This window comes from Heliangelus exortis, chromosome 2 (assembly GCF_036169615.1).
Source record: "Heliangelus exortis chromosome 2, bHelExo1.hap1, whole genome shotgun sequence".
NCBI classification, from domain to species: domain Eukaryota; kingdom Metazoa; phylum Chordata; class Aves; order Apodiformes; family Trochilidae; genus Heliangelus; species Heliangelus exortis.
In genome coordinates, this window is record NC_092423.1 from 147069490 (window position 1) to 147096481 (window position 26992).

Genomic DNA, 26992 nt, shown 5'->3' on the forward strand with positions numbered 1-26992 from the left:
ATTTAGTATGTTTCATAAAAAGTTTGATTCTCTTCTTTATTTCTTTCTCCTTTCCTTCAAACTTTCTTTCTCTCTCTGTTTTTTTTCAGCCTTGTTTCTTCTGTCCTCTAATGCTGTATCTACCAGCCTCCAGGAGTGAAGGAAAGTAAATCTCTGATGTAATTGTTGCTACTGTCCTCAGTAAAGCACTGTAGTATTTTTCTGTGCATGGAGGTTCCATGATTAAAGCAAAAAATGCTAAATTATGCAGAACATATACTTTTATTAACCATCTTATTTTTTTTCTTAACCCATGTGGCTTGATAAACTGGTAATGGGTTTTTATTGTTGATTTATCACAGACAAGCAACGTAGAAACCTGTCAGTTCTCTGCGTGGATTTATGATTCCTCTTTCCTGCTTATATTCCAATTTTAGCTCAGCAACTTGCTTTCTTCATTCCTGTGTTTTCATGGAGTTTTCTTTTTCCTAAGTACCCAGCATGAGTAGCTCAAATAATATGTAATAATAAAATAGTCCCAGATTGTAAGGACGTGCATGTATCTATCTTAAATAATTCATAATTTCTTACATACAGACTTCAAAGAACAAGTTTTCTTTCAGGAAAAAAAAATAATCCCACTTTCTCCTCCCAAAACAACTTTTTCTGGCTCACCTGAGGCACAGGTGTTATTACTGGTATCTCATTTTCCAGAGATTAGCACAGTGCTGCCTGCTCTGACCATGCATGCACTGAAAATGTGCATCAGTTCTTTTTCTCACTTTCTTTTATTTCAAAACTCTGTCTCATTAGTCAACTGCCAGTTACCTCTGGCTTGATGAGCAGAGCTGGAGAGTGCAGAAAAAAAGTATGTAATTGGTAATATTTCCCATGCATGTTCCAGGTGCAATGTGAGGGGACAGTGTCAGGTCAGATCTTTCAGGCTGGATGTGTGGATGGATGCAGTTGGGTTTTTTTAGTGCTCCAGGTGGGTTGTGTGTAATTCAGGAGCTGTGTATGTAAATGTCAGGATGGGAGCCTAAGTCATGACTTCAATATATAGATTTTTCTCCGTGGTTTACTAAAAAGAGTTACTCTTAAGTTACTCTTACTGTGGGTTATGCTTAAATAACTTTGATTTGAAATGGCAGTGGCAGCAGGGAGCACATTTTATAAGAGTTTACATTGTTTTTCTATGATTCAGTAACTCAGACTTGTTCAGTAAAGTCAAGTTTGCCTTCTGATACTGCAGCATATTTCTATTTTGTCTACTGGTTCTGCAGCATATTTCTAGTACTGCCAGTGGGCTGCTGCTACTGCAAAAGTGCAACTTGCTTAAAAATCTCCAACCTTATTTATATATTTTTATTATTATTTTTTTGGCTCCAGGGAGGTGAAAGACCACCTAAATTATGAGCACAGAGTGTTTAACAGTGAAGAATTTCTGAAAACAAGGGCAACTGGAGACCAGCCATTTTACAAAAAGGTAAATTCAGGGCTGAGTATCCTGTGATTCTCTGTTGTTAATCTGTGTTTTAAGATTAATGCAAAAATTCAACAGAATGGTTGCAGTTTGGTCTGTGTGGTGTGGTTGAAGCTCCATCTTTTGCAGGGTGCTCTACCAAATTATTTCTTTTACCATAAACAGATGAAATAGTAGACAGCATTTTGAAGAGCAAGCTGCTCTGTACTTCCAGAGCAAATTAAATGGAATTCTTCAGATGTGAGGTTAACCTAAGGGTAAAGCTACATCTAAACTGTTGTCAGGGTTTAACACTGCCCTGGCAATTAAACCAAATACCAGATGCTCTCTATTAATCTCTCTCCCCTCCCTGATACAGGAAGGAGAGAGAATAAGGGAGAGAGACTGATGGGTTGGAAACTAAACTACGCAGCTTTAATGAAACAGTAATGAGAAATAGGAAAAATGACAAAATCTATACAAATATCCAGGAAAATGGATCCCAGGTTCCTTCCCCCTTCCCCCCAATAACTCTCCCATCCCCACCGAGGCTGCAGGGCAGCCCTGGGAAAGTCCAGGCTGGACTCCTGGGGTCAGCAGCAGTGGGGAGCTGGAGGCAGGAACACACAGATTCAGGCTGGCATGGATCAGGAGCACAGGCAGAGGAAGGGATGGAATCCTCCCAGGATGCCCAAGCAAACAGGCACAGGGGAAGGAGGAAGGGAAGCGGGAAAAGGCAGGAAGGGCAGGAAGCTGGAAGCTGGCTTGGCCCTCGTGATCCCTCCAATTTATCCCGAGGATGAGGTGGATGGGATGGAATCCTCTGTTTGGTCAATTCTGGCCATTTCTCTTGTCTGTTCCTCCCCAAAGGAGGGTAAAATGTTCCTCAGAGCTGAGCAGTGGCCTTGGTTCTGCACCCCATTCTCCAGCTGGAACTCTAAACATCGAGTGGGATCAGTCCCAGCAGCAGACACTGCCTGAGAAACTTGCTGTTCATTTCAGCAAGTGCAGCTCCTTCCAAGAGACTCAGCTGAAAGCAAAAGTCCAAGACAGAAAATCCCCTTTATCCTGGCCCAAACCAGGGCAACTGTATTTGAAGGACAAGTACCTGTCCAAACTCTTTGGACCAAAGCCCACAGATAGACATGAGTTTTCAGCAGGCCTGTGAGCCCAGCAGAAGGGAGCTCAAATGACACCCATCCCAGTACCTGCTTTATCTCCAGTGTGAACAGCCAGGCATGGGGTTGCCCATGGCTGCTTGGCTCCAGGCCATGAGGCTGTTTTCCCACGAGGTGTCACAGTGAATGCTTGGTGCTGGCTTTGAGATGAGTGGCACTGGTGTCCTTAGGGCCTGCAGTGTGACAAGGCATGTGGGACATAGCTTGATGCATCTGACATGTGCTTTACCATGTTGTATTATCTGTGGCTTGCAATTTATCTGCTGGTGAAGCCCATGAAGTTCACAAACAGTGCATGTTCTTGGGCTTGGCCCATGGTTACCCTGAAGGACACCCTGAAATCTCCCCTTTTTTTTTTCTTTTTTTTTTTTTTTTTTTTTTTTTGTAGCCCTCCTGCTAGCTCAGCTTATTAGATCCTTACCTGAGTTTGAAACCCTGTAGGGTTTTTCAAACCCTGAATCCCTTTTGCACCTGTTCTGATCAGCTTGATCCTACAGTTAGAATAAGCCTGATCTGCTGAGGCTCCAGAATGACTCAGTTTTCTGCCAGTGTATGCAGTGAACCAGTTTTCTATGCAGGATGTTTTTTTTTCCTCTGGAGCACAGACAGCACTAGTGAATGAGTCTGCCTTTTGGTAATGTCTTTTATATCCTAAGGAATAGGAATGGGTTTCATTTCCTCAAGAAAATGGGAGTGTCTTGGTCACCAGAATGAATTAGAGCAGTTCTCCTGGCCTTTTGGTTTAGGATTGTCATTGATCAGTAAAGTGAAGTGATCTTTTGGGGTGAGAAAGAAGGAGAAAGGAAGAGGGAACAGAAGGAAAGGAGTAGGTAGAGAGAGAGACCAAGAATACATGAGTTCCTGTGAGAGTATCTTGCAGTGTTAAGGTAGGTTGTCCACAAGTGGGAAGGTTGAGAGATTCATCCTTGCTGTTATTTTATATTCAACTGTTTGTAGAGATCTGTAGAATGATTGTAAGAGAAGCCCAAACAATTAATTCTAAAGGATTTTTTTCAGTTCCTGCAGCTTGTCTCCTGCATGTACAATTGCCAACAAACTATGCCATCTACTGGAGAAATGATTAAAAGCAGAAATCTTGGTGCTTTTGTAGGTGCCATTTTACAGTATGCAATACAAATGGATTGATAAGAATATGAATGATCTATTTGTTGGTGAAATGTTCCCATTAATTTCAGAGCACCTACATGATTTATAAATCTCACTTGCTTTGTGAAAACATCATAGAAATACACTCATATCTGATCAGTGGGCTTTTAGGTTCTTGGTTTTTGGTTTTATTTTTATCCTGTGATAAACTCCAAAACTAACAAGGGAACTTTCAGGCAAGTCTCTGAGAGATATCATTAAATCAAAGTATTTTTTCATAGTTATGTTCAAAGATACAGCTGTCTTTCTGTTAGTTTGTAAAGGCTGAAGGTTGGATAACAATGGGATTCCTGGTTATAATAATATTGTCTGTGAAAGTTTGTGTTTGGTTTTCTACAGGGATTAGCTTTCTGAATTGCTTATTTCAAACATAGCTCTGTGCTATGAATGACATTTATATAATATATATGTTGCATTGCCTGGAATCCTTGCTTTTATCTTGTTTTAATTTGCAGTGGTGGGAGATGGTTGCTTTCTACTTCTTTAATTCACAGCTGACATTTCTTAGGGTGAACTTTATCCCTAAAGTAGCAATTTGACCTTTTAGAAATTATTTCTGGCTGACACCACAATGATTACCTTAGTAGGGAAAAATCTGGGAGAAAAGCTGACTCATCTTTTCATTTTGATGTAATGTTAGAGGGCCATGAACTTCTTATTCCAAACCATAGACAATATTGGCATCCCTTAGGAATAAGCACAAAATAACTTCAGTAGCAAAAAATCTATTTTTTTTTTTTTTTTGGTCATTATTTTTCACTTTAGTTTTGTTTCATCTTTTGGAAGGCAATCTGAGATAACTATTGGCAACTGAGGAAATAACCCCAGAAGTGCAGGAGGTGAACGGAAACCAAGTTCTGTTGTTGAAGCTTTCAAATATTTTTTGTTTCGTGATTGCTACATTGGACGTTCTCTGCTTTGCATGTGTAGAGATAATAAAAACATGCTATTAAAAATGTAATTTGCAAATGACCCCCAATTAACCAGTTTGTGTCTTGCAGGTTTTAGAGACCTACATGTTTCACTCTTTTCTTAAGGCTCGTCTGAACAGGAAGATGGATGCTTTTGCTCGACTTGACTTGAGTACCCAGTCTGAAGAAGACAGGTAAAGTTTTCTCATTCTTCATTCTGCTTTTGAGTCTTCTATTGATATTTTTGATGCAAGCCCTTCTGACTATATTGGTATGAGATCAGGTCATTGAATGAGTCATCAATAGTCCATTTTATTAAGGTTACTGTAAAAGGGTGAGATGAACATGTCCAACCATGGCTGTTGAAGCTGTAAATTGGTGCAATAATTGGTAGTTTAGTGTGTATGTATACCAAATTTTAAAAATGGTTATATATGTATATTTTTAAATTTTTTTAGATTAAACTTGATGTTTCATACCCCAAGAAGGCTGACTATGGAGAAGATGGCTTCTAAACAACTTAATCCCCAGTACAAGATCAGCAGGCGTATGGTGATCAGTATGCCTAATTTGCAAGATATCAAACTGCCAGAGGGCCCTACTAGAAATTCCTCACTTCGAAGAATAGAAACAGATGTTGGTAAGGGAGGAGTATTTTGAGCAAATGCAGTTTCTTTTTTGTTGTCTTTGTGGGAGACATCACTGAATAATTTTCACAGTAACACCGTCAGGTGCTGGAAAGAAATGGTGAGCTGGGTCATTGAGCTAGAGTCTGTCTGTGCTGCTGCTTGCATGTTAAATCAACCTATAGTCTGCTAGAAGTTTTTCTGTGCCATAAAAGACTGAATGCTCACAGTGGGCTTGATACTGTAGAATTGCTGCCTGAATCAGTGCCCCTGTTAGGTCCTTAACCACCTTACATACAATTCTCCACTGCTTTTAAACATATCCCTGTTTAACAAAGTAAGTCCTAGAGAAACTGAGTCCTTTTTTTTTTAATTTCTCCCCTCCCTCCCAGAACTACTACTGTCAGAGAAGGGAATATTCTGATAATTAGGACAATGGACATAAAAATATATTTGTGTCCCTGGCACATCTGTAATCATACTTGAATTTCATGTCATGAATTGCCTGTTGCTCCAATGGGGATTCCTGTTGTTGATTTGAGTGTGGCTGGTTGGGAAGATACTCTCCCATTTACTCACTGCTTACACTAATCAATGTGCTTGTTCATTTGTTTGTTTTTAGCTGTGAAAATGCCCTCCAAATCAGTCAGTATGTTCAAAATACCAGAAATTCACTTTCCCCTCATGTTCCAGAGTGTACACTCCTACTATACAGACTTCTTCAACCACCTCAGCAAAGCTATAAATACTTTACCACCTGATAATTCAGCATTGCTGGCAAGGTACTTCTACCTCCGGGGACTTATTAGCTTGATGCAAGGGAAACTACTAAATGCACTTTCTGACTTTCAGAACCTAGATAAAACAGACTTAAGAATTTTCCCTACTGATCTTGTAAGAAAAATAGTGGAAACCATGCCTCCTTCTGAGCGCTCGCAAGCGGACCGCAAACCTGAGCTGAAGAAGCTGATGAGTCGAGTGATGGAAAAGCAGAGAGAAGTTATGAAAACAGATGACCATGTGAAGAATTTTGAGCTGCCAAAAACACACATGCAGCTGGATGATTTTGTGAAGAGAATCCAGGAATCTGGGATTGTCAAAGATAAAGACACCATACATCGGTTATTTGATGCCTTAACAGTAGGTGAGCATTGCAGCCGTCTGTATTGGTCTGTGTTGTGTCTGCCTGGACTTCAGCAAGGCCTTTGACACCGTCTCCCACAGCATTCTCCTGGAAAAGCAGTCAGCCCACAGCTTGGACAGGGGCATCTGTGCTGGGTTAGGAACTGGCTGGAGGGCCGGGCCCAGAGAGTGGTGCTGAACGGTGCTGATCCAGTTGGTGGCCGCTCACTAGTGGTGTCCCCCAGGGATCAGTGTTGGGCCCAGTTCTGTTTAATATCTTTATTGATGATTTAGACGAGGGGATTGAGTCCATCATCAGCAAATTTGCAGATGACACTAAGCTGGGGGGCAGTGTGGATCAGCTGGAAGGCAGGAGGGCTCTGCAGAGGGACCTGGACAGACTGGAGAGTTGGGCTGATTCCAATGGGATGAGGTTCAACAAGGCCAAGTGCTGGGTCCTGCACTTTGGCCAAAACAACCCCATGGGGAGCTCCAGGCTGGGGACAGAGTGGCTGAGAGCAGCCAGGCAGAAAGGGACCTGGGAGTCTGGATTGACAGGAAGCTGAACATGAGCCAGCAGTGTGCCCAGGTGGCCAAGAAGGCCAATGGCATCCTGGCCTGGATCAGGAACAGCGTGGCCAGCAGGTCCAGGGAAGGGATTCTGCCCCTGTGCTCAGCCCTGGGGAGGCCACAGCTTGAGTCCTGTGTCCAGTTCTGGGCCCCTCAGCTCAGGAAGGAGATTGAGGTGCTGGAGCAGGTCCAAAGGAGGCAACTGGGCTGGTGAAGGGACTCGAGCACAGATCCTATGAGGAGAGGCTGAGGGAGCTGGGGGTGTTCAGCCTGGAGAAGAGGAGGCTCAGGGGAGACCTCATCACTCTCTACAACTCCCTGAAAGGAGGTTGGAGCCAGGGGGGGTTGGGCTCTTTTCCCAGGCAACTCTCAGCAAGACAAGAGGGCACAAGAGGTCTCAAGTTGTGCCAGGGGAGGTTTAGGTTGGACATTAGAAAGAATTTCTTTCTGGAGAGGGTGATCAGACATTGGAATGGGCTGCCCAGGGAAGTGGTGGATTCTCCATCCCTGGAGATATTTCAAAAGAGCCTGGATGTGGCACTCAGTGCCATGGGCTGGGAACTGCAGTGGGAGTGGATCAAGGGTTGGACTTGATGATCTCTGAGGTCCCTTCCAACCCAGCCAATTCTGTGATTCTATGAATAATGATCTCATACTGGTTTTTTTAAGAACCAAATTAATTTTTTTGTCTCCAGTTGTTTCCAATTATTATTCAACATTTTCTGGGTCTGTAAAAGCTCACAATATATGAGTGTGCTGAATATTATTTAATTAGGATAATTATGGGGAATAGATTGAACGTGTGCAGGAATGTCTATATTTGTGTCCACTGTAAATTCAAGGAACCTACTTACCTTTGGGCACACAATTTTTCAGGTTGTGTAGGTGAGGTGGCTTTAATGAGGTATAGTTGTGTAGGTGAGGTGGATATCTAATGGTGTACAGTTCTGCTTTGGCTTAGATTATGAGTAAAGTGAATACAAGGCTGTCTTGATTGCTAGTGGAAAATACCTCTGTGTTGTAAAACCACTGGGAAAGGGGGCAAGATGTCAGTCTGTTAAAAACAAATTAACAAAATCCAGAATTCATGTACCTACAGTTATATTCTCTTGGATGATCATCATGTCAAAAGGAGAGGTTATGTTTATCCTTCAAAGAAATGTCTTCTCTCCATCATGAGATCTTAATCCTTGTGATTGATTTCTAGAAACCTAGTTTGAGGGTGCTTTTCTAAAATACTACTCAGTTCTCTTTCTGTGCCTAGTTACTCTGGTATTTGTTATATTTTATGGCCAAAAAGGACTAAATATTGGTCAAAACAGCAAAACTAGAGCAAGGCTTTCTGAAGGTGGAGGTAGCATACAGCTTGCACAAGTTTGTGTTTGTTTGAGACTCTGCTGTCCAAACACTTGAATTCTTAGAATAATTAATTACTTAGAACAGCTGTTGTGAAAGCCTTGACTGATTTCAGATCCTCTCCTACTGTCTGAGTGGGTTTTTGGCATAAATTTAAAAAAGGAAGAGTGGCAGTGTTGGCTCCCTCCATCTATAGGGTGGAAGGGAGGATGCCAGATGCCAAGGACCTACGGGCTAGGCTAACTGCAGAGGAATTTTCTACCTCAAGAATTTTGTTACTTAACTGTTTCCCAGTCCTGGTGTGGGGTTTTTTTGGTAGTTTTTGCACCTCACATCCATTATGCTGTTAGGGGCAGGTATCTTTTCAAACTATCTTTCTTTGCAAGTCTGTATAATTTTTTGTAAATAAGGTCTAAAATTTTCTTAGGACATCAGAAACAAATCGATCCTGAAACATTCAGAGATTTCTACAACTACTGGAAAGAAACTGAAGCAGAAGCTCAAGAGGTGAATCTGCCACCAACTGTAATAGACCATCTAGATAAAAATGAGTGTGTCTACAAGCTATCCTGCTCTGTGAAAACCAACTATGGTGTAGGAAAAATTGCTCTGACCCAAAAGCGTTTGTTCCTTTTGACTGAAGGAGGACGTCCTGGCTATGTCCAGATTGCTGCTTTCAGGGATATAGAGGTGAGCATGGAGTAACTTCTTGTTCTCTTGCATGCTTTTTCATATAGGGCATGTTCTATTCTGCTAAGAAATGTGTCTCTTAACTTAAAGTTTCAATAAGGAGTGTAGGAAACACCTCTGAAGTCAGTAACTTATGTGTTATTAGATAAAATTCTGGATCTTTGGACCAGGACTGCTATAGGATGACATAGAGATCATTTGAGATCACTGGCTTTAGTTATAAACAGAGAAAGTTGCCTTGTAGGATGAGTATTGTACCTTATCTGTGACTGCATGCTGAACCTTCCATGCTTTCTTTGATTCCCTACATTTCCAGGATGTGAAGAGCACAACGGTAGCTTTCCTTCTTCTGAGAATACCTACTCTGAGGATTAAAACATTGTCTAAAAAAGAAGTCTTTGAAGCTAACTTGAAAACTGAGTGTGATCTCTGGCACCTGATAGTGAAAGAAATGTGGGCTGGAAAGAAAATGGCAGATGATCACAAGGTATAAATATGGGAATTTCTAACCAACTGAGTATGAACTATGTGCTTTCTGCTCTGTTCTAAATAGTTCATGCAGCAGTCTTGGAATTTCTAGGTTTCAGCAAGCTATAGCTGAGGAACAAACTTCTGCTGTTACTGTTATTTCTAAACAAAATACTTTTGACATAATACAAAAAAGAAAAAAGTTACTACAATTTAAAATAGAGAGTATTTTTTCTCATCTGTTGGTATGGAATTTTTAACTTATTCATTCGTTCTGTGAAATAGTTTCTTAAATTCACAATGTGTGAAAATAGTGATCCAAAGTAACAGGCAGCTTTCCCCACCTTGCTTCAAAATGTAATGTGTGAAAGAGCTTTGCCATGCTGCAGTCCTGGTGGCTATAATTCTTTTCAATGTCTAGGGCAAGATGCATTCTTCCACAGAAACAGCAGGGTTTTTATTTGAACCACATGATTCTTTGTGACTGCTGAATGTAATAGTGAAAATGTAGCTTGGTTATCCTTCAGGAAGGATTTAGATAAATTTTTCCAAGGTGAAGCATCATGTGTACTTCCCTCCTGTGAAGAAAGATCCAGCCTGAAGATGGGGATCCATCCAGTGTCCACTCTGGGTTTTCCATCAGTGCCAATTACATTAGCACAGCCTGTTACAAAGTTGGGCTGGATCTGAAATAATTCTCTCAGTGTAATGAATTAATTAATACTGGCTGCTGGCTCCCTGCTCCATGACCTTGCTTGGGAGTGGAACATGTGATGTGGGAGTGGGATTTGACCACCAGTTGTAAGAATGAAGCTGCAGGGCAGTGCTTGTGCTAAGCCTGATATGTGTTGTGATTGTTGGATGTGGAGACTTGCAAGAATTATGAGCAGCAGATAAACTACAGTAAGACTTTTGTCTTTAGGATCCTCAGTATATTCAGCAAGCTCTGACAAATGTTCTCCTGATGGATGCTGTGGTTGGTGCCCTGCAGTCCTCCAAAGCCATATATGCAGCCTCTAAACTGTCTTATTTTGACAGGATGAAAAATGAAGGTCAGTCACAGAGCAATGCTACAAAGCTCACTAGTGTTTGGTCATTTGTCTCTGCTTTTTCTGTTTATATTCCCTTTTTCAAACTGATTATCTGTAGAAATACAAAACGATGTCAGTCTGCACTTTCACAGATGTAATTTGTCAAGTGCTATTAATAGAAGGCTTATGTTTTGGGTTTTTTTTGGTTTGTTTTTTTTGCTTCAGGTCATCAGAACCTTAGCTGCTATGTCTGTCTCCCTCTTGGTTGCTGCATTTCTGTTTTGCTTGGGTGTTTTGTGCATGCTTCTGCTACCAAAATTCATACAAATGGTGTTTGAGATCTCCTAGTCAGCAAAGGCTAGAGGGAGAAATGTGAATAAATGGTGAAGAATTATTATTTCATAGAAATTACAGATCTGTTTCAGGCTTAAGTGTGCACTTTGTGACCTTTTAAAATTTATTTTAGTGCCTATGATGGTGCCCAAAACAACTTCAGAGACATTAAAGCACAAGATCAACCCCTCAGCTGGTGAGACATTTCCACAGGCAATAGATGTCTTGCTTTATACACCAGGTAAGGTGATGTATTGCTTACTTTATGTTAGCCCACCCTTAATTAGCCCATAAAGCAGATTATCTCATAACTCCTAGCATTATGACTGCCTGGTTTTGTTCACATTCTGACATGCTTTGGCTGCATGTAGCATACTAAAAGAGAAAATCATTTAAAAACCAGTAATAATGCATATTAAGATCCTTCAAGGCATAGCTTTGACTGTTTTAATTTGTCTTCCTGTGTGTCTGTGCCTTACAAAAGACTTCAATTCTGTCTTAATGAGCCCATTTCCTGTTTCAGCTTCATGTATTGAGCAGGGTGGATGAATGATGCTTCACCCCTGGTGATTATTCATTGCTATTTTAGAATTTTTTTCAGTAGAGTCAGGTGGGGGTCTTGGATTGAACCACAGTGAAGGGAATAATGTGCCACTTCTTGAAGTCACAGCCAGACCTATAAATAGTGTTCCAGACCTATATATATATAGTATTGTGGTCTGATGTCCTATTCATCACACATAATTTAGGTCCATCTCTGGAGAAAGCATCAGCAATTTTTGTGTGAGCTTTTCTGTGGTACTTGGCACATTAAAATCTGACTAATTCAAAAAGCACCAGAGAAAAATAAAGGAAAAAAAAAATAAAATTAAGGTCTTTGTGCAGTGGGCATGAATTCAGGTAGTAGATATGTTAATTCTAGAAGTTTCTAACTTTAATAGGCCTCTGATATAAGTTCATATGTAATTCCTTGTATATGGGCAATTTAACACAAAAGGGGAAAGTTATCAAAATTCCAAATTGAAAGTGTGCTGAACAACACTGGGTTGGGTGGGTGGTGGTGGGTTTGCTGGTTTTTCTTTTTCATTCTAGAATGAAGCTTTCAAGTGGAGCTCTAATGGAGCAAAACCAATGAACACATTTATTAGTTGTATTTCAGAGGACTTAAAAGCCTGCAGTTAGTCCCAGTTAGTGAGGTACTTGCTGGTCAATGAAAAAGTTTATCTTTCCTCTGAATAATTTTGAAGTGTAAGATGAAACCATTGGGGGAGCTCAATAAATAGCTGAGAACAAACACAAATTCTTTGTTAAAACACTGTAATTCATTTGCTGGTGATGTAAGTTCCAAAACACAGAAGCATTTTCTTAGGAAGCAGCTCTGCCTAATAATAATTTTCCCATCCATCTCCAACGGTTGATTTCCTTTTGCCTCTCTCATCTTGCCTGTTTCATTTTTAGGGCATCTTGACCCTTCAGAAAGGTTTGGCAATGCTCATCCCAAACTCTGGTGTGCTTTAAATGAGGGGAAGGTGGTGGTCTTCGATGCATCCACCTGGTCTATTCAACAGCACTGTTTCAAAATGGGGCACTCCAAACTGGTGAGATTGTCACACATAAAATTGCTGCTTTAGCCTGGGGGAGTTTTTTTTTCTCCAGTCTGTATGGCCCCAGACCACTGGATCTATCTCAGGAACGACTGTGCTGTCATTTCTTACAAGTTAAAGAAAGACTTTAGGGTTGTTTGGGCTTCAGTTAACTTGGAGGGGGGGAGATTTTTAAGAAAAAGTGGATTTATAATGAAACAAATCACCTGGTAGGGAAGTGATGGACTGGCATGGTTCTTGGGGGCAGGAAGGGGGGTTTGAAACACTTCAGAAGAATAGTGGAGAGAAACAACATAAAGAGAAGATGAGACAAGCCCTGAGAATGGGTGAAATGTCACCTGTGCTGATGAACTGGAAGTTGGGGAAAGGTGAAAGGAAACTGGGTGGATGATACTGAGAGGGAGGTAACACTCCTCAAAAAGATGTCTCAACCTCTTGATGAAAAGGGAAGCTGAACCAGAGCTGCAGACTGAGTGAAAAACACACAGTAGAGACAAAATGCAGGCAAAGGGACTGTGTGGGTCACTTGTAGGAAAGCTGAGAAACATCACAGTGGATGAGTGTGGGAGAGAGTCAAAAAAGGAGAATTAAAACTGGTGGTGAAGGGCTGGATGAAGGGAAGATGGAAATCCAGGAGAAGGGTTGGATACTGGCCTGTTCTAAAGAAGAGAGAGAAAAAGGGAGAAAGTTTGGAACTGATGGAGCTCAGGAGGGAGATAAATAAAGAGCTTCTGAATGGAAGAAGGACATATTAGGGAAAGTAGAGAAGAGGAAAGTATTTTTAGACACCACTTCTAACTGAAGTAGGAGGGATGTTTATATCAGATGGTTAGGATGGCTTCCAGGCCAGAAGTGAGAAATACACTTAACTTCTGTGGTTTCCTCCTCATGCCCTTTGTCACTTTGGCTTTGGTTGAACCAGGAAACACAGCTTTGAGGCAGTTTCCAAGATAGATTGTTAATTGTATTTACTAAAGGATCAACTCAAATGAGATCTGTCATCTCTGATAATATATAGAGCAGGGCAAAGGATAGAACACTGGAGCAGTGAGTCTGGAATCACCAGAAAACTTTATCATCTTAATATAGTTTTTTTCCATGTTACATTGAAGTTGGTTTTTTTGCTTCTAGATTTTATCTAATCCTGATTTTTCTCCCCAGACTTGTATGATCATGGTAGAGCAGAGTCAAGTGTGGATTGGTTCTCAAGACTCCATTATTTATATAATCAACACCCACAGCATGTCGTGTAACAAGCAGCTAAATGACCATCGTTCTGATGTTACAGACATCGTTGTGGAGAAGAAGAATGGAGTACCCAGGTACATTTAGTTACAATGTTTTCTTCTTAAAAATATATATACAAGTAAACCTGAAGAGTGACTGTGCCACTGGAAGAGTTACAGTCATGTGGAGAATCTTCCTGTGGCTAAAAAAAAAAACATTTTTATGTATTCACCAGCCCAGAGAATCTGGCCTGCAGTGAGCAGAGGGCTAGTTGAAGATCCAAATGATGCACTAATGTGCTTTAATTATTTTACTGAAACAAAGGCAAGAAGTTAACTTGTTCTCAAGGAAATGGGGCACAGATAGGAAACCAGGGACTGATTTTCCTAAAGGTTGGAAGCGATTTATTATTTGAGACAGGGGGTCTTATCCTGTTAACATAAACCTTCACTTAGCCCTTTTTTGTAGCTCCCATGTTGTATATGGTAAACTAAGAACTTCCTTTTTAAAGAAAGAGCATTATGTACTTTGGAACAAAGAAGATACAGGAATGTTTTTTTGGACAAGGATGAGAGGAGCCAAGGGTTGACAGCATCCGGTGCTGAATCAAGACAGATGCAGAGTAAAGACCACTTCATTTTTGCTTTGAGCACACCATCAACTCTATGTTTGCAGCATCCTTCTGGATTTTTCCTGCCTGTTTGTAGAAGAAAGAACACATTTATTGTCTTCTTCAGGCAAAATGCTTTTGATCTTGTGGTAGAACTGGGAAGAATCTTGGCTGGAGGCCTCCACTTCCCATGGGGGCAGCAGCTCCCAGCCCAGAGATGAGCCCTAGCTCTGCCAGCAGTGCAGCAGCTGTAACTGGGGCTCAGGGGGAATTTGCTTAGGAAGTGTTGAAACCTTCTGAAAAAGGTTTTCTCTTCTGAAGACAACAGATGAAAAATTAAAAAAAAAAAAAAAAGGGCATAGCATAATTTGTTTTGTCAAGTGCAGTAGCAAAGAGAACCAGTTTTGAGATAATTTGGGCCTAACTGGAGAGAAAAAGGGTGAAAATCCAACAGGCAACGATGTTGAGCAGACTTAAGGAAAGTTTTTATTGTCTGAACTCTTCATGCATGGTGTAAATACTTGCTGGAGTTCACTTGGAGCTACAAACTGGCCTGCAGTGTTTCCAGAGTCACAGTTTCTAAAGTGTAGTATTAAAGAAGAAAAGAAATATCTGTACTGGAATACTTGTATTCCAGTGAGAGACAGAAGCAGCTTGAAAGGTGGATGCCTGGCTGCAAGCCTGAGCTGTTGGCTTCTTCAGTTCACTTTCAGCTGTCAGAACCAACTATCTGGACTTTTTTGAGGGAAGGAAAAGGTTTAAATCCTTCACTAGGTAGCTTGGTGGGCTCAGGATGGACATGCACCTGTCTGCTTGGCTTCTGGTCACTTTGCTTAAAAGAACTGAACCAGAATAATTGTTCACTGCTAAAATAAAAATTAATATTTAATGATAATAAAGGCCTTGAAGCCTCTTGGACTTCAGTCCATCTTTTGCTAGAAATCATTAGTGTGCTTTACTCATCCAGTCTCTGAGATGTAGAACATTAATTTTGTTTATTGTAAAATGGATGATTTTTCAAATAATTCTCTTCTGTGTCTGCATTCTGTCCTGACTGGTGTTATTTTTTTTTAATCTGTACCAACAGTGAGGCATATTCAAGCAGTTTAGATGGAACAGTGATTGCTTGGAACATCAGCACCCTGAAAGTCAACCATGTCTTTCAGCTGCCCTGCCAAAATCTCACTTCTATCAAGCTTCATAATGACCAGCTGTGGTGCTGTAAGTTCACTCCTCCTGTAATTACAAAAGGATAAAATTACATTTTCATGTAGCAAGCTGTTTTATTAGACAGAACAGTACATCAATCTCAGATTTATGTGTCCATGAGGTTTTCCCCCCATTCTCTGTTTAAGTAGCTTCTGTACATAAGGCCTCCAAACCATTTTCATAGCTGCTGAGTTTGGATCACTCCTGAAGATGATGGCACTTCTGGCTGCAGTGTGTCTGACCTCCTCTGGCAATGCCTGTAAATTAGTATGGAAAAGTTTGAGAAGGTCCTTTTTAAACTCTGGAGGGACAGAAGTAGTTGCAAATTTCATTTGGTGTTTCAGCCAGAAAGTCTGGTAATTCCCAGGCTTCAATTTAGCCACTTCTGGAAATGTCATCCCCAGTGCAGGAGATCAGGTGAATAAAATAAAGCTTTGTGCTTGGGTAAGAGATGATCATGAAATTGCTTCAGACCCATTCAATAATTTAGCATTTGTTCTTAGCCCTGCCACACACAAGAGCTTGGATCCAGACATAGCTTACAGAGCAGCATCCAAAGGCTGGGGGAATTCCTGGTGCTGCAGTGGGCAGTGGGGATGTTGCCATTGCTGTGCTGGGTAAGGATTCAGCCCTGGTAACTTTGCAGTACAGACACTTGGTCTCAGTTCTGTAGGTGAAAATAGATGTGTTCTTGAGAAACTAAGTATGGCATGTCCTGATTTTAAGGAGTTTGTTTCCTCTCATCATTTTTGGACTCTTAAGAGGCATGTGCACTGCAGAATAGCAGCTGGTGTTTGGAGAAAGAACAGATCTGAAAAAGAGACTGAAAACCAGGAAGAAGCACCTCAAAGATTTCACTGTTGGTTGAGAAACTCAGTCAGGTGTTAAATGCATCCATTTTACTTTATTCTCCTGGGATTATAGAGATGGGAAAGTAGGCACTTCTGTTACTAACCCCTTCTCTTTAACATTGAAGGTACTGGAAGCTGCATACTTGTGGTGTCTACCTATGAATTTCACCTACAGATGAAAATTGAGCACCACCTGAAGGATGTCCCTTCCTATTTTCTCTGCTTCCAGCTCTTTCCTGAGGTATGATTGTTAACCTGTTCATAGAGGCTCAGCAAAGCATGGTTATGTGGCATCCCAAGCCATGAGCTCCTCACTTCATTGTACCCTGTCAGCAGTGCTCACATGAAACATCTCTCTGTGTTGTAGAGAGATGAAGTGTGGGCATCTTACTCAGGCAGCAGTGACCTCTATGTTTGGAACATCAGAGACTTCACAAATACACCCCAAAAGATTCATCTGCAAGATTGCTCGGAGATCACTTGTATGATAAGAGTGAAAAATCAGGTGAGAGACATTTTTGAACTGGTTTTACCTGCTGTGGAGCTCTTCACTGAGTTGTGTATGTTGGCAGCTCTCTCACTGCTGACAGTTTTTACCCCCCTTGCTGAGATAGTACAGGTTTGAAACATGGGATTTCTCTTTGAAATCAGAGAAGTGAATGACTGCCCCAAAATGCACATCAAGCCAAAAGCCTCCTCAGTAATTAAATGCATGGAGACTTTTCCAATCTGACATTTTCAGGGAATCATAGAAAGGAAAAGTTTAGGACCCTTGGTATTTAATGTCAGGGCTTCTAAGACTAAGCCCTGGAAAAAGTTTATAGCTAAACAATAAATGCCAATTAATTGGTGTGGTTTTGTAGATGACCTTTTTCTTGTTTAGTTACCATATTCCCAGCTCAACAGAGACAGGTCCTGCCTCAGCATCTTGTGTCCCTCTTGCTGTTGGCCTCAGGCTGTGTACCTGTTTTTTTTCTGCATGGTATCAGTTGCTGTGCAAATGATGGTAGTTGTAATATCACAGACAGGTTTAAGGTTAATTTGCAAACAGATAATATGTATTTATTGGGAAAGCAACTTTCTGAGTAATCTTCTCAGATTTTCCCTCAATCCTTCCTCAAAAACTGTTTTTATTGAAGTGCCTCATGAAATAGGGAACCTTTCTGTGTATTCAGTCCTTGGTTAGATTTATATATTAAAAGGGAAGAACTTTTTTGTGTTACCTTTCCCTATAGTGGAGATTAATTTAGGGAGGTAGAAGATTGTTAGGAAACCCCAAGGCATTAATCTCTTCTGTTCTACTTAAGAACTTTCTCTTCCACTTACTCCTCACTCTGCTCCACCTTAACTAACATGTTAGTCCAACTCATTGCTACGAAAGGAACAACCAAATGATACCTCTGCTTGATCCATCTCCTGAACCTGAGTGTTCATTGCACCATCTTCCAGCCTCCTAAGAGCTTGGCAGCCTCTGCTCTCCAAGGGGGACTCTGGAGCCAGTTGGATCAGTTGGAGCATCCATGCTCATCTGCTACACAGCATTACAGTTACTAAGGATGAACTCCCAGCCTGGTAAAGGCATTGGGAGGGGTGTCTGCCCCTGCTTGATTTGAAGAAATCCATTTTTTGTCTTTAAGAACCTCAGGCAAACCCCATTGTGTTATGTGTCTGAAATAGGATGCATTCTGGAGGCAAACACACCCCTGAGTACTTACCCCATACAAACTGTGCAGGAGAAGACCACAAGTTGGTTCCTGCTGTGCCAGACCAGGTGCAACCACCACAAATTCTGCTTCTGATGCTGACACTTGTGGGGAGAGTGTGAACCCAGCCTGGATCTGCAGTGCCTTCCTCTTGAGCTCCCTCACTGTCCATGATTCTTGCTTCTTGATTTTTCTGAAGTCTGTGCCTCTGCCTCAGGCTCAGATTTAACTGTCCTCACACCCAGTCTCTGTGGATCTGATTTCATCCTGAACTTGCTGATGCCACAGCTTCCTGCAGCAGCAGTTCCAGAAGTTCACTGCCAGCAATGCTTTCTTCTCAGGGAAACTGAGCTTTTGCTGCTTTCCAGGTGTCCCTTCTCTTAACTGCAGGATGTGTTCAACACTCTGTATTTTGCTTAACTGCACTTTTGTGTTTTTTCTAAACCTTAGAATCATAGAATCATAGAATTGGTGGGTTGGAAGGGACCTCAGAGATCATCAAGTCCAACCCTTGATCCACTCCCGCTGCAGTTCCCAGCCCATGGCACTGAGTGCCACATCCAGGCTCTTTTGAAATATCTCCAGGGATGGAGAATCCACCCCTTCCCTGGGCAGCCCATTCCAATGTCTGATCACCCTCTCCATAAAGAAATTCTTTCTAATGTCCAACCTAAACCTCCCCTGGCACAACTTGAGACCTCTTGTGCCCTCTTGTCTTGCTGAGAGTTGCCTGGGAAAAGAGCCCAACCCCCCCTGGCTCCAACCTCCTTTCAGGGAGTTGTAGAGAGTGATGAGGTCTCCCCTGAGCCTCCTCTTCTCCAGCCTGAACACCCCCAGCTCCCTCAGCCTCTCTTCATAGGGTCTCTCTTCATAGTCCTTTCACCAGCGTGGTTGCCCTCCTTTGGACCTGCTCTAGGACCTCGATATCCTTCCTGAACTGAGGGGCCCAGAACTGGACACAGGACTCGAGGTGTGGCCTCCCCAGGGCTGAGTACAGGGGCAATCTCTCCTTAGCTGCCTTTTGTGGTTCTGTAAACCTCAATGCCATCTCTCCTTAGCTGCCTTTTTTTCACCCTCGGGACTCCTGGATTCTTCCCTCTTTGCCCTTATGGCAGCGGTTCCTTTCTCTTGACACTTTCTGTAACTTTTCCCTGGATTTTCTCTGCCCTTGCAGTCCAGAGAGCAGAACTGCTCAGAGCACTCAAGATGCTGTGCTGTGCAGGGTGGTAAATTCAGTCACACCTCCCCTCTTCCCGCCTGCTCTGGGTCTGTAGAACCACGGGCAAGCCCAGGTTGCCCTGGGAAGCAGCTCCAGTGCCGGCATCATCAGCTCAGTGGATGCTGAGTGGGGTGCACAGGGGGGTTCCCTGAATTTTGGGAACTCCTGGAGAGCTGAAAGCCAGCAGGAGCCTGCACAGGGAGTGAGCAGCAAAGGTGGCCAAGCCCCAGCACCTGTAAACGAACACCCTGGGGACAACCAGGAGAGGGGAGGCAGCAGGGTGTGGGGGACGTTTCCAGCCTGCGCTGTGACCCTGCCAGCTCCACCGGGGAGCTCTGGTGTCTGCCTGGCAGGACGGGGCCTCCCTGCACCCCCTGTCCAGGCAGAGCTCTGGCGGGAAGGGGGAGAAGGGAAAAAGGGGAACGGGGGAGTTGGCGTCCAGCTGGGTGCTGGGGCACATCTGGGGAGCTGCAGAGGTAGGGGAACCCCTCCACTTAGTGACAGAGCTCTGGGAGGAGGAGGAGGAGCAGGGAGTCTGAGAGAGAGGTAAGACTTCAACAGAAAGATAGATAAAAATAATAATATAAAAAATAAAATAATAAAAATAAAAAAAATAAAAATAAAAGTAAAATAAAATAATAAAAATAATATAATAATAAATTAAAATAACAATAAAAATTAAAATAATAAAATTAAAAAAGAAAATATAAATAATAGTAAAATAATAATAACAAAACTAATAGAAAAATAATTTAAAAATAAATTAATAGAAAGATAATAAAGTAATAATTAAAAATAATAAAATAATAGAAAATAATAATAAAAAAAATTTTAAAATAATAAACTAAAATAATAAAAACTAAAATAATAAAAACTAAAATAATAAAAATTAAAATAATGAAAGTAAAATAATGAAAGTAAAATAATGAAAGTAAAATAATGAAAGTAAAATAATAAAAATAATATTATAATAAAATAACAATGAAAATTAAAATAGTAATAAAATAAAAACAATAGAAAATAAAAATAATGGTAATAGTAACATAATAACAAAAATAATAGAAAAATAAAAGATAAATTAATAGAAATATAATAAATTAAAATTAAAAATAATAAAATAATATAAAATAATAAAATAATAAAAATTAATAATAATACAAAAATAATAAAAACAGTAATAACATTAAAAATAAAATAATAACTATAATAAACAAGACTAATAAAAATAAAATAATATAAAAATTTAAAAAATAATAAAAAATTGAAAATAATAGAAATAAAAAGAAAACTAATAAAAATAATAAAACCCCCAAAACAATAATAATTAAAAATACATACACATGAAATTTCCAGTGCTTCACTTTCCCGCCTGAGCGGGCGATCTCTCTCCGTGTCTCCGCAGCCTCCCCACCCGTGCCTCAGACTGAAAGGCGCCACAGCCGACAGCCATTTTGCTTTGTGTTCCCTGCAGGTGTGGGTTGGCAGCAGCGGGAGGTCCCAGGGGAAGAGCAGAGGGAAGATTTACGTGGTCAGTGCTGAGAAGAAGTCGGTGGAGAAGGAGCTGTGGGGCCACGGGGACACGGTGAGGGCTCTGTGCTCAGCTGAGGACAGGTACGTGCTGAGTGGCTCCGGGAAGGAGGAGGGGAAGATTGCCATCTGGAAAGCTGAGTAGGGAACCTCTTCCAAACCCATCTGACTGTGCCAGAAGAAAGGTGAAGCCCTCGGGCTGTGTTTACTCCAGAGTTTTGCGTTGGTTTCAGCCACCTCTCAGTGTTACTGCTCTGTATTTATTGGGTTACTTCAGATCCTGCCTTGCTGTAAAAAAAAAAATGGATCCCTCCTCGCAGCTCCTGCTGCTCCTGCACCTTTGATACAGGATCAGAAATGTGAATTAAGGGGTCACTGACGGCCTCAAACTTGACACCTGGTGAAGGGTTGGGGTTGTGGGTGGTGCAGGTGGCACTGAGAGCCCAAAGCTCAGGAATTGTGCTGTTCTTGGGAAGTGGGATTGAGAGTTGGCTCAGGGCTGCCTGAGAAGGTGGGGTTTGGTGTTGTCTGACAGCCTGAAAGAGCTGGGAATGGACACTGAAAATCAAAAACTCAAGTGAATTTGTGGGATCTGTGGAGCTACTGGAAATGCTGAGTATCTTTCTGAGCTAGCAGCTTGATTTAGCTGGGAGGACTGTCCCCTACCCCCTGTATTTATGGTGCTGTATTATTTAAAAATGTAGACACAGCCTCTCCCTGATAGCACTGAAAGCTCCCTGCTGGTGAAATAAGATACTTGGATGCTCTTAATACTGTTTTACTTTTTTTTTTAACTTGTTTTTTTTTTTCCCTTATATACAAGACACAGCACTTGGCAGTTGTAGCAGTTTGTGAAACTGACTTTTTTGTTTTTAATCTGAAGCACTTAATTTATTCCATTTCTGTAGATACCACACTTGCTTTTGGAAGCAACCTTTCAGTTCCTGTGCAAACAAACCCCTGCCACTCCTCCCCCAGTCAACATTTCTGAAATTAGAGGAGCTGCTCTTACTTTGTCTAGAACCTGCTTAATTTTTAAGTACTGCACTTAAAACTCATCAAAATACTCCTTAAAGAAGCAAACATCATCTCCTTGCGTAGAGGAGTCCCTTGAGCAGCATTCCCTAATGACTTCCTCATGGTTTTTGCACTGGTGACAACTCTTTACAAACAGAACAATAAACCTGTGCAGGGCAGTTTTCTCTGTGCTAGTGCTGAGTAAAGTGGAATACAATATTTAAAATGTTGTAAACAGAAGGCAAAAATGGGCAAAAATGCTGCTTTTTTTCTTCAATATAAACCCATGCAGGCCTAACAGAAGTGTAAAACACTGGAACTATACTCCATGTAATTTTTCCATGTGCTGATGAAAGGTTTTATCACATGACATTAACTGAAATTTTACCTTTTTGGTTTTTTTGTTTTCAGTTTAAGAATATTAAACACTATATTGATACTCTGGCCTCTCTTTGTCCTTTGTTCTTTTTCCTGTGAAAATAGACAACACAGGAATGAGGATTTTCAGCACTGACTTGTATCCTGTCTGTGTAATACAGAGAATAATTGCCTGGGTTTTTTGTGTCTCTACATATTCTCCTTTCTAAAACCACCTCCTGCTGGCACTGTGTCCTGCTTTGAGCCCCTCTCCTGTAACTTTCAGGTTCCTTATTTCCTCCCCATGCAGCTGCCTGGTGGTGATGTGTGAAATTAATTATTTACTGAATTCAAGGATTTCTCTGTTCAGAGAGACACTTGCACTGCTAATGAAATGTCTCTTGCTGCAGGGATGCACCTGGCAGCACCAACCTGCCTGCTGCTGCCTTCACTGATTTTTCATTCCTGCCAGACTGTTTAAATGTGGGGTTTTGCCATCTTGGCTGGTTTGTACCCAGCTTGTGTGACTGTCAAGGTGACAAAACCAGCACACCTCCATTTATATGCATCTTTTATTGATGAAAGACTCCAATTTTACTGAGTAGGAACAGAATTTATTGAGGAGATGTCTCTTTTAAAAACACTGCTTTCTTTAAAACCAGCTGTTGAACACCACATACAGGAGAAGAGTTTTAACCACATCAGACCAAACCATCAGATACAAAATTCCTTCAAGAAAATTAACCCATCCCCAAGCTCAGGACCACTTCAGCTGGCTTGAGGAGCAGCAGGCTGTGTTGGTTTGTGTTGGGTATGTGTTCCCTTCCCATTCCAGCTGTGGAAATGAACCCCTAGGAACTGTGCTGTGGGGTTTTGTTCAGTTCTCAGTGGATTTTTGGTGGTGGGAAGGGATCCTCAGATGCCTAAGTGGTCCTTAGAGTGGTTCTTTGCCCCCAGCAAGGCCTCCTGCAGACTGTGACACCATAAATCCTTGACAGCTTGGGTTTTGGAAACCTTTCTGTTGAGCCTTTTCAGTTAAAAAGCAGATTGCCAGGGCTCAGAACAGGCTGACAAAAACAGGGGGAAGATTTGTGTGTTCTACCTGGAACTGCCTGGCTTCCCAAACACGTGGTGAGAGGTTGCTATGTGAGTATCAAATAGAAGTTTTACCAATATTTATAAATCTATTGATGGACCAGACAGGGCTTCTGCATCCTGCCAGTCTGTGCTCCAGGCAGGCAGCATTCCTCTTCTCCCTTACTCAGAATGATTTTGGGCTCCTCCCTGTCTGCCTCCAAGGAATTGTCCCCCAGGGAAGGGACAAAGTCCTTCCCAGCAGTAAGGTGCCCCTTGCAGGAGAAGGTAGGGACAGATCTGAGTACACTCAGATCACTGGGCTGCTCTTGGGCTTGGTCCCAGTCCAGCTCTGTCACCAGAGGTGGCTGAGTATGAGCCCAGGTGGCCAAGAAAGCCACCAGCATCCTGGCTTGTATCCTGGGCAGCAGGACCAGGGCAGGGATTGTCCCCTTGTGCTTGGCAGGGGTGAGACAGCACTTGGGATCCTGGGGTCAGTTTTGGGGCCCCCTCACTCCAAGCAGGACTTTGAGGGGCTGGGGTGAGGCCAGAGCTGGGCAGCAAAGCTGGGGAAGGGTCTGGAGCACAAATCTTACAAGGAGCAGAGGAGGGAACTGGGGGTGTTCAGCCTGGAGAAAAGGAGGCTGAGGGAGGACTCTCACTTTCTGTAACCACCTGGAAGTGCAGGGAGGTGGGGGAGGGAGGGGGTGGTTTCTTCCCCCAAGTAACAAAGGGTAGGACAAGAGGAAAGCTGCACCAGGGGAGGTTGAGCTTGGAAGCAACCAGACCAGCTCAACCAGGGAGCACTGGTGCCCACCCAGCAGAAGGCCATGGCCTCTCTAAGCTCTGCAGTCACCCAGCTTCCCAGGAATTGTTCTGCTGGGAACACGGTGCCATCCCCATGTCCTGCTCTCACTCCTGTGGGGCAGCAGTGAGCATGGGGGAGATGCCCAGGGAGAGGAATTCTCCTCCTGTCCTCCAGGTGGGTGGGTTGAGGAGCATCAGGTGAGAGGGAGACAGATCCCTGGGAACTGGGGGTGTTCAGTCTGGAGAAGAGGAGGCTCAGGGGAGACCTCATCACTCTCTCCAACTCCCTGAAAGGAGGTTGGAGCCAGGGGGGGGTTGGGCTCTTTTCCCAGGCAACTCTCAGCAAGACAAGAGGGCACAAGAGGTCTCAAGTTGTGCCAGGGGAGGTTTAGGTTGGACATTAGAAAGAATTTCTTTCGGGAGAGGGTGATCAGACATTGGAATGGGCTGCCCAGGGAAGGGGTGGATTCTCCATCCCTGGAGATATTTCAAAAGAGCCTGGATGTGGCACTCAGTGCCATGGGCTGGGAACTGCAGCGGGAGTGGATCAAGGGTTGGACTTGATGATCTCAGAGGTTCCTTTCCTGGCTGATTCTGTGATCCTGTAACAGCAGCTGCCACCATCCCTGTCAGACAGCCAGGACACCTGATACAGAGGATTCCCTGTCCTCTCTCCACCCCTCAGAGTGTGATGACTTCAGGGATAGGGGACAGTAGTGACAAGGTCCTACCAGGTGCATCTCCTCTGTGACTTCCTAATCCCATAGCAGGGATTGGGTTCTGCATGAGGAACTGGACAATGCCAGGGGTCCAGGCCTGGCTGGATAATGCTCTTGGTCAAGTGCTTTAATTTTAGGAGAAGCAGGGAGTTGGACTCTGTGATCCTCATGGATCTGTTCCAACTTGAGATGCTCTGACTCTAACCAAGGGAGGGCAGTGTTTGCTTCTGAAAACAGCCTGGCTGTGAGGATGGGAGCTGCTTGAAGCTACAGTCTGTCTTGGGCTGTGATCTCCTCCGTGGGACCATGCAGTAAGGTAGGAAACAGCCCCTTCCACTGCTGTGGCCCTGTTTGTAGGACTGGGCCCCTTTCTCCATCAGTGCTGCTCGAGTCCTGCATTTGCTGTCAGCCTTTAGGAGAGAATGAAGCAGATCCCCCCCCTCCCTTCTTTCTTCCATTAACAACTTCTCCATCACAAACACACACCTCTGACTCTTCTCTGCCACCATTTCCTCCACCATCTTCCCAGCCCTCTCCCCACGCCTGCCTGGGGCCATGGGACACCCCAGGCTGGGTTTGGTTGCTCTTTGGGGACTGAGGATGAGGTGGGATTGAGCTGCAGGATTCCCCCTGGGTGTCTGGTCCCCCCTTTCTCCATGGTGCCTTGGGAGGCAACCTTCTTGGTGGCCTGGATGCCACCCCAGGAGTCAGGACAAGGGAGAATGCTGCACAAATGTCACTTGGTATCAGCACAGACTCCTGGCCCAGAAAGGGAGGTGAATGGTGCCTGCCTGGGGCTTGGGGCTGGGATGGAAGCTGCTCCCAGCCCCCCCTCAGGCACTGGATTTGAATGGGGACCCATGGAAAGCTGGGGAGAGACTTTTTACAAGGGCATAAAGGGATGGGACAAGGGGGTGGGGACTTTCAAAATGGAAGAGGGGAGATTTAGGGGAGATACTGGGAAGTTCTTCACTGTGAGGGTGGTGAGACCCTGGCACAGAGAAGCTGGAGCTGCACCATCCCTGGAAGTGTTCAAGGCCAGGCTGGATGGGGCTTGGAACAACCTGTGGCCCCTTCAGGTGCTTGAGGATGCTCTGAGGTCTGCCCAGAGCCTTCTCCAGGCTGAATAATCCCAGCTCCATGGGAGAGCTGCTCCAGCATGGTGAATAGGGCTGCCCCATCCTCTCCTGCTGCATGGGATGGAGAGGAGAGATGGACAGAGAGGAGCTCAGTGCCGTGCTTTGCAAACCCCAGCCTGAGAAGAGTGAGGTTTCTTTTTTTTTGCTGCTTTCACATCCCTTTTACCTCTTCATTTTGGGCTCTGCCAGGTGGTTCGAGTCCCCCCGGGTGGCCACAGCTCTGCTGAGCAAAAACGGGTGAGGAGCAGAGGTTCTTCCTTCCCTTTCTGGTGGTTTAACCCCAGCTGGCAGCTGAGCACCACACATTTCATCCCCCATATTTCAGGGTGGGCCCTTAATAGCTCCTGAGAGGAAAAAAAACTCTATCCCAGCCAACCCAGCCCAGCTCCTCCTCTGGATATTCTGCAGGTTTTGTGGCTCCTTCCCCAGCAAAGCAGGACCCAGCCCCATCGGGGATGCCTGGTGGAAAAGAAAGCTCAGAGCCAGGCTGAAGGTCAGATTTATTGTGTTTTGTGTTTTCACTTCTCATTTCCCCTCAGGTGCAGTGAGAAGAGAGCAAAGCTGAGCTGCATTCAGCCCAAAGTGCAGCAGACACTGTGCAGGGAGGGAGGGAGGGATGGATGGATGGATGGATGGATGGATGGATGGATGGATGGATGGAAGTCAGAGCTCAAAACCATCAAGTAAACTGCTGGAAATCAAAGCAGGGCAACCAAGTTTTTCTCAAGTTTAGCCCTGAGGGCTGCTGTTGGTTCCCTGACACAGAGGTCACACCTTTTCCCCTCTTGCCACTCAGCATGGCCCAAGTGGTTGAATGGTTTGTGATGTGAATAATTTAATAATAATTTGGATGTGAATTGGGTTCTTTGGAAGCTGCTGGTTTCAGAATAAAGCCTGAACCTGTTTCCTCCTGAATGCTTCCAGGCAGAGGGATCCCACACCATGAGGAGAGAGGCCAGACCCTCCCTGCCACTCAATGGGAAGACCCTGCAAGCAGCCCCTGGGCTCTGGGTGATGCCATGAGGAATGATGGATT

General features: G+C 43.2%; 1 protein-coding gene across 2 annotated transcripts in view; it reads left to right on the forward strand.

Moving 5' to 3' along the window:
* DENND3 (DENN domain containing 3) overlaps nucleotides 1-22299 on the forward strand; it is a 41924-nt gene extending 19625 nt beyond the window's left edge. For both annotated transcript variants that reach the window (XM_071738496.1, XM_071738497.1), the window contains exons 10-23: nucleotides 1369-1465; nucleotides 4788-4891; nucleotides 5156-5337; nucleotides 5946-6467; nucleotides 8799-9061; nucleotides 9378-9548; nucleotides 10452-10581; nucleotides 11027-11134; nucleotides 12352-12491; nucleotides 13659-13819; nucleotides 15422-15555; nucleotides 16520-16635; nucleotides 16762-16899; nucleotides 20788-22299. In XM_071738496.1, the coding sequence (XP_071594597.1) occupies nucleotides 1369-1465; nucleotides 4788-4891; nucleotides 5156-5337; nucleotides 5946-6467; nucleotides 8799-9061; nucleotides 9378-9548; nucleotides 10452-10581; nucleotides 11027-11134; nucleotides 12352-12491; nucleotides 13659-13819; nucleotides 15422-15555; nucleotides 16520-16635; nucleotides 16762-16899; nucleotides 20788-20988 (2467 nt within the window). In that variant the 3' untranslated portion in view covers nucleotides 20989-22299. The remainder of the gene's footprint in view (nucleotides 1-1368; nucleotides 1466-4787; nucleotides 4892-5155; nucleotides 5338-5945; nucleotides 6468-8798; nucleotides 9062-9377; nucleotides 9549-10451; nucleotides 10582-11026; nucleotides 11135-12351; nucleotides 12492-13658; nucleotides 13820-15421; nucleotides 15556-16519; nucleotides 16636-16761; nucleotides 16900-20787) is intronic.
* Nucleotides 22300-26992: the final 4693 nt, after the last annotated feature.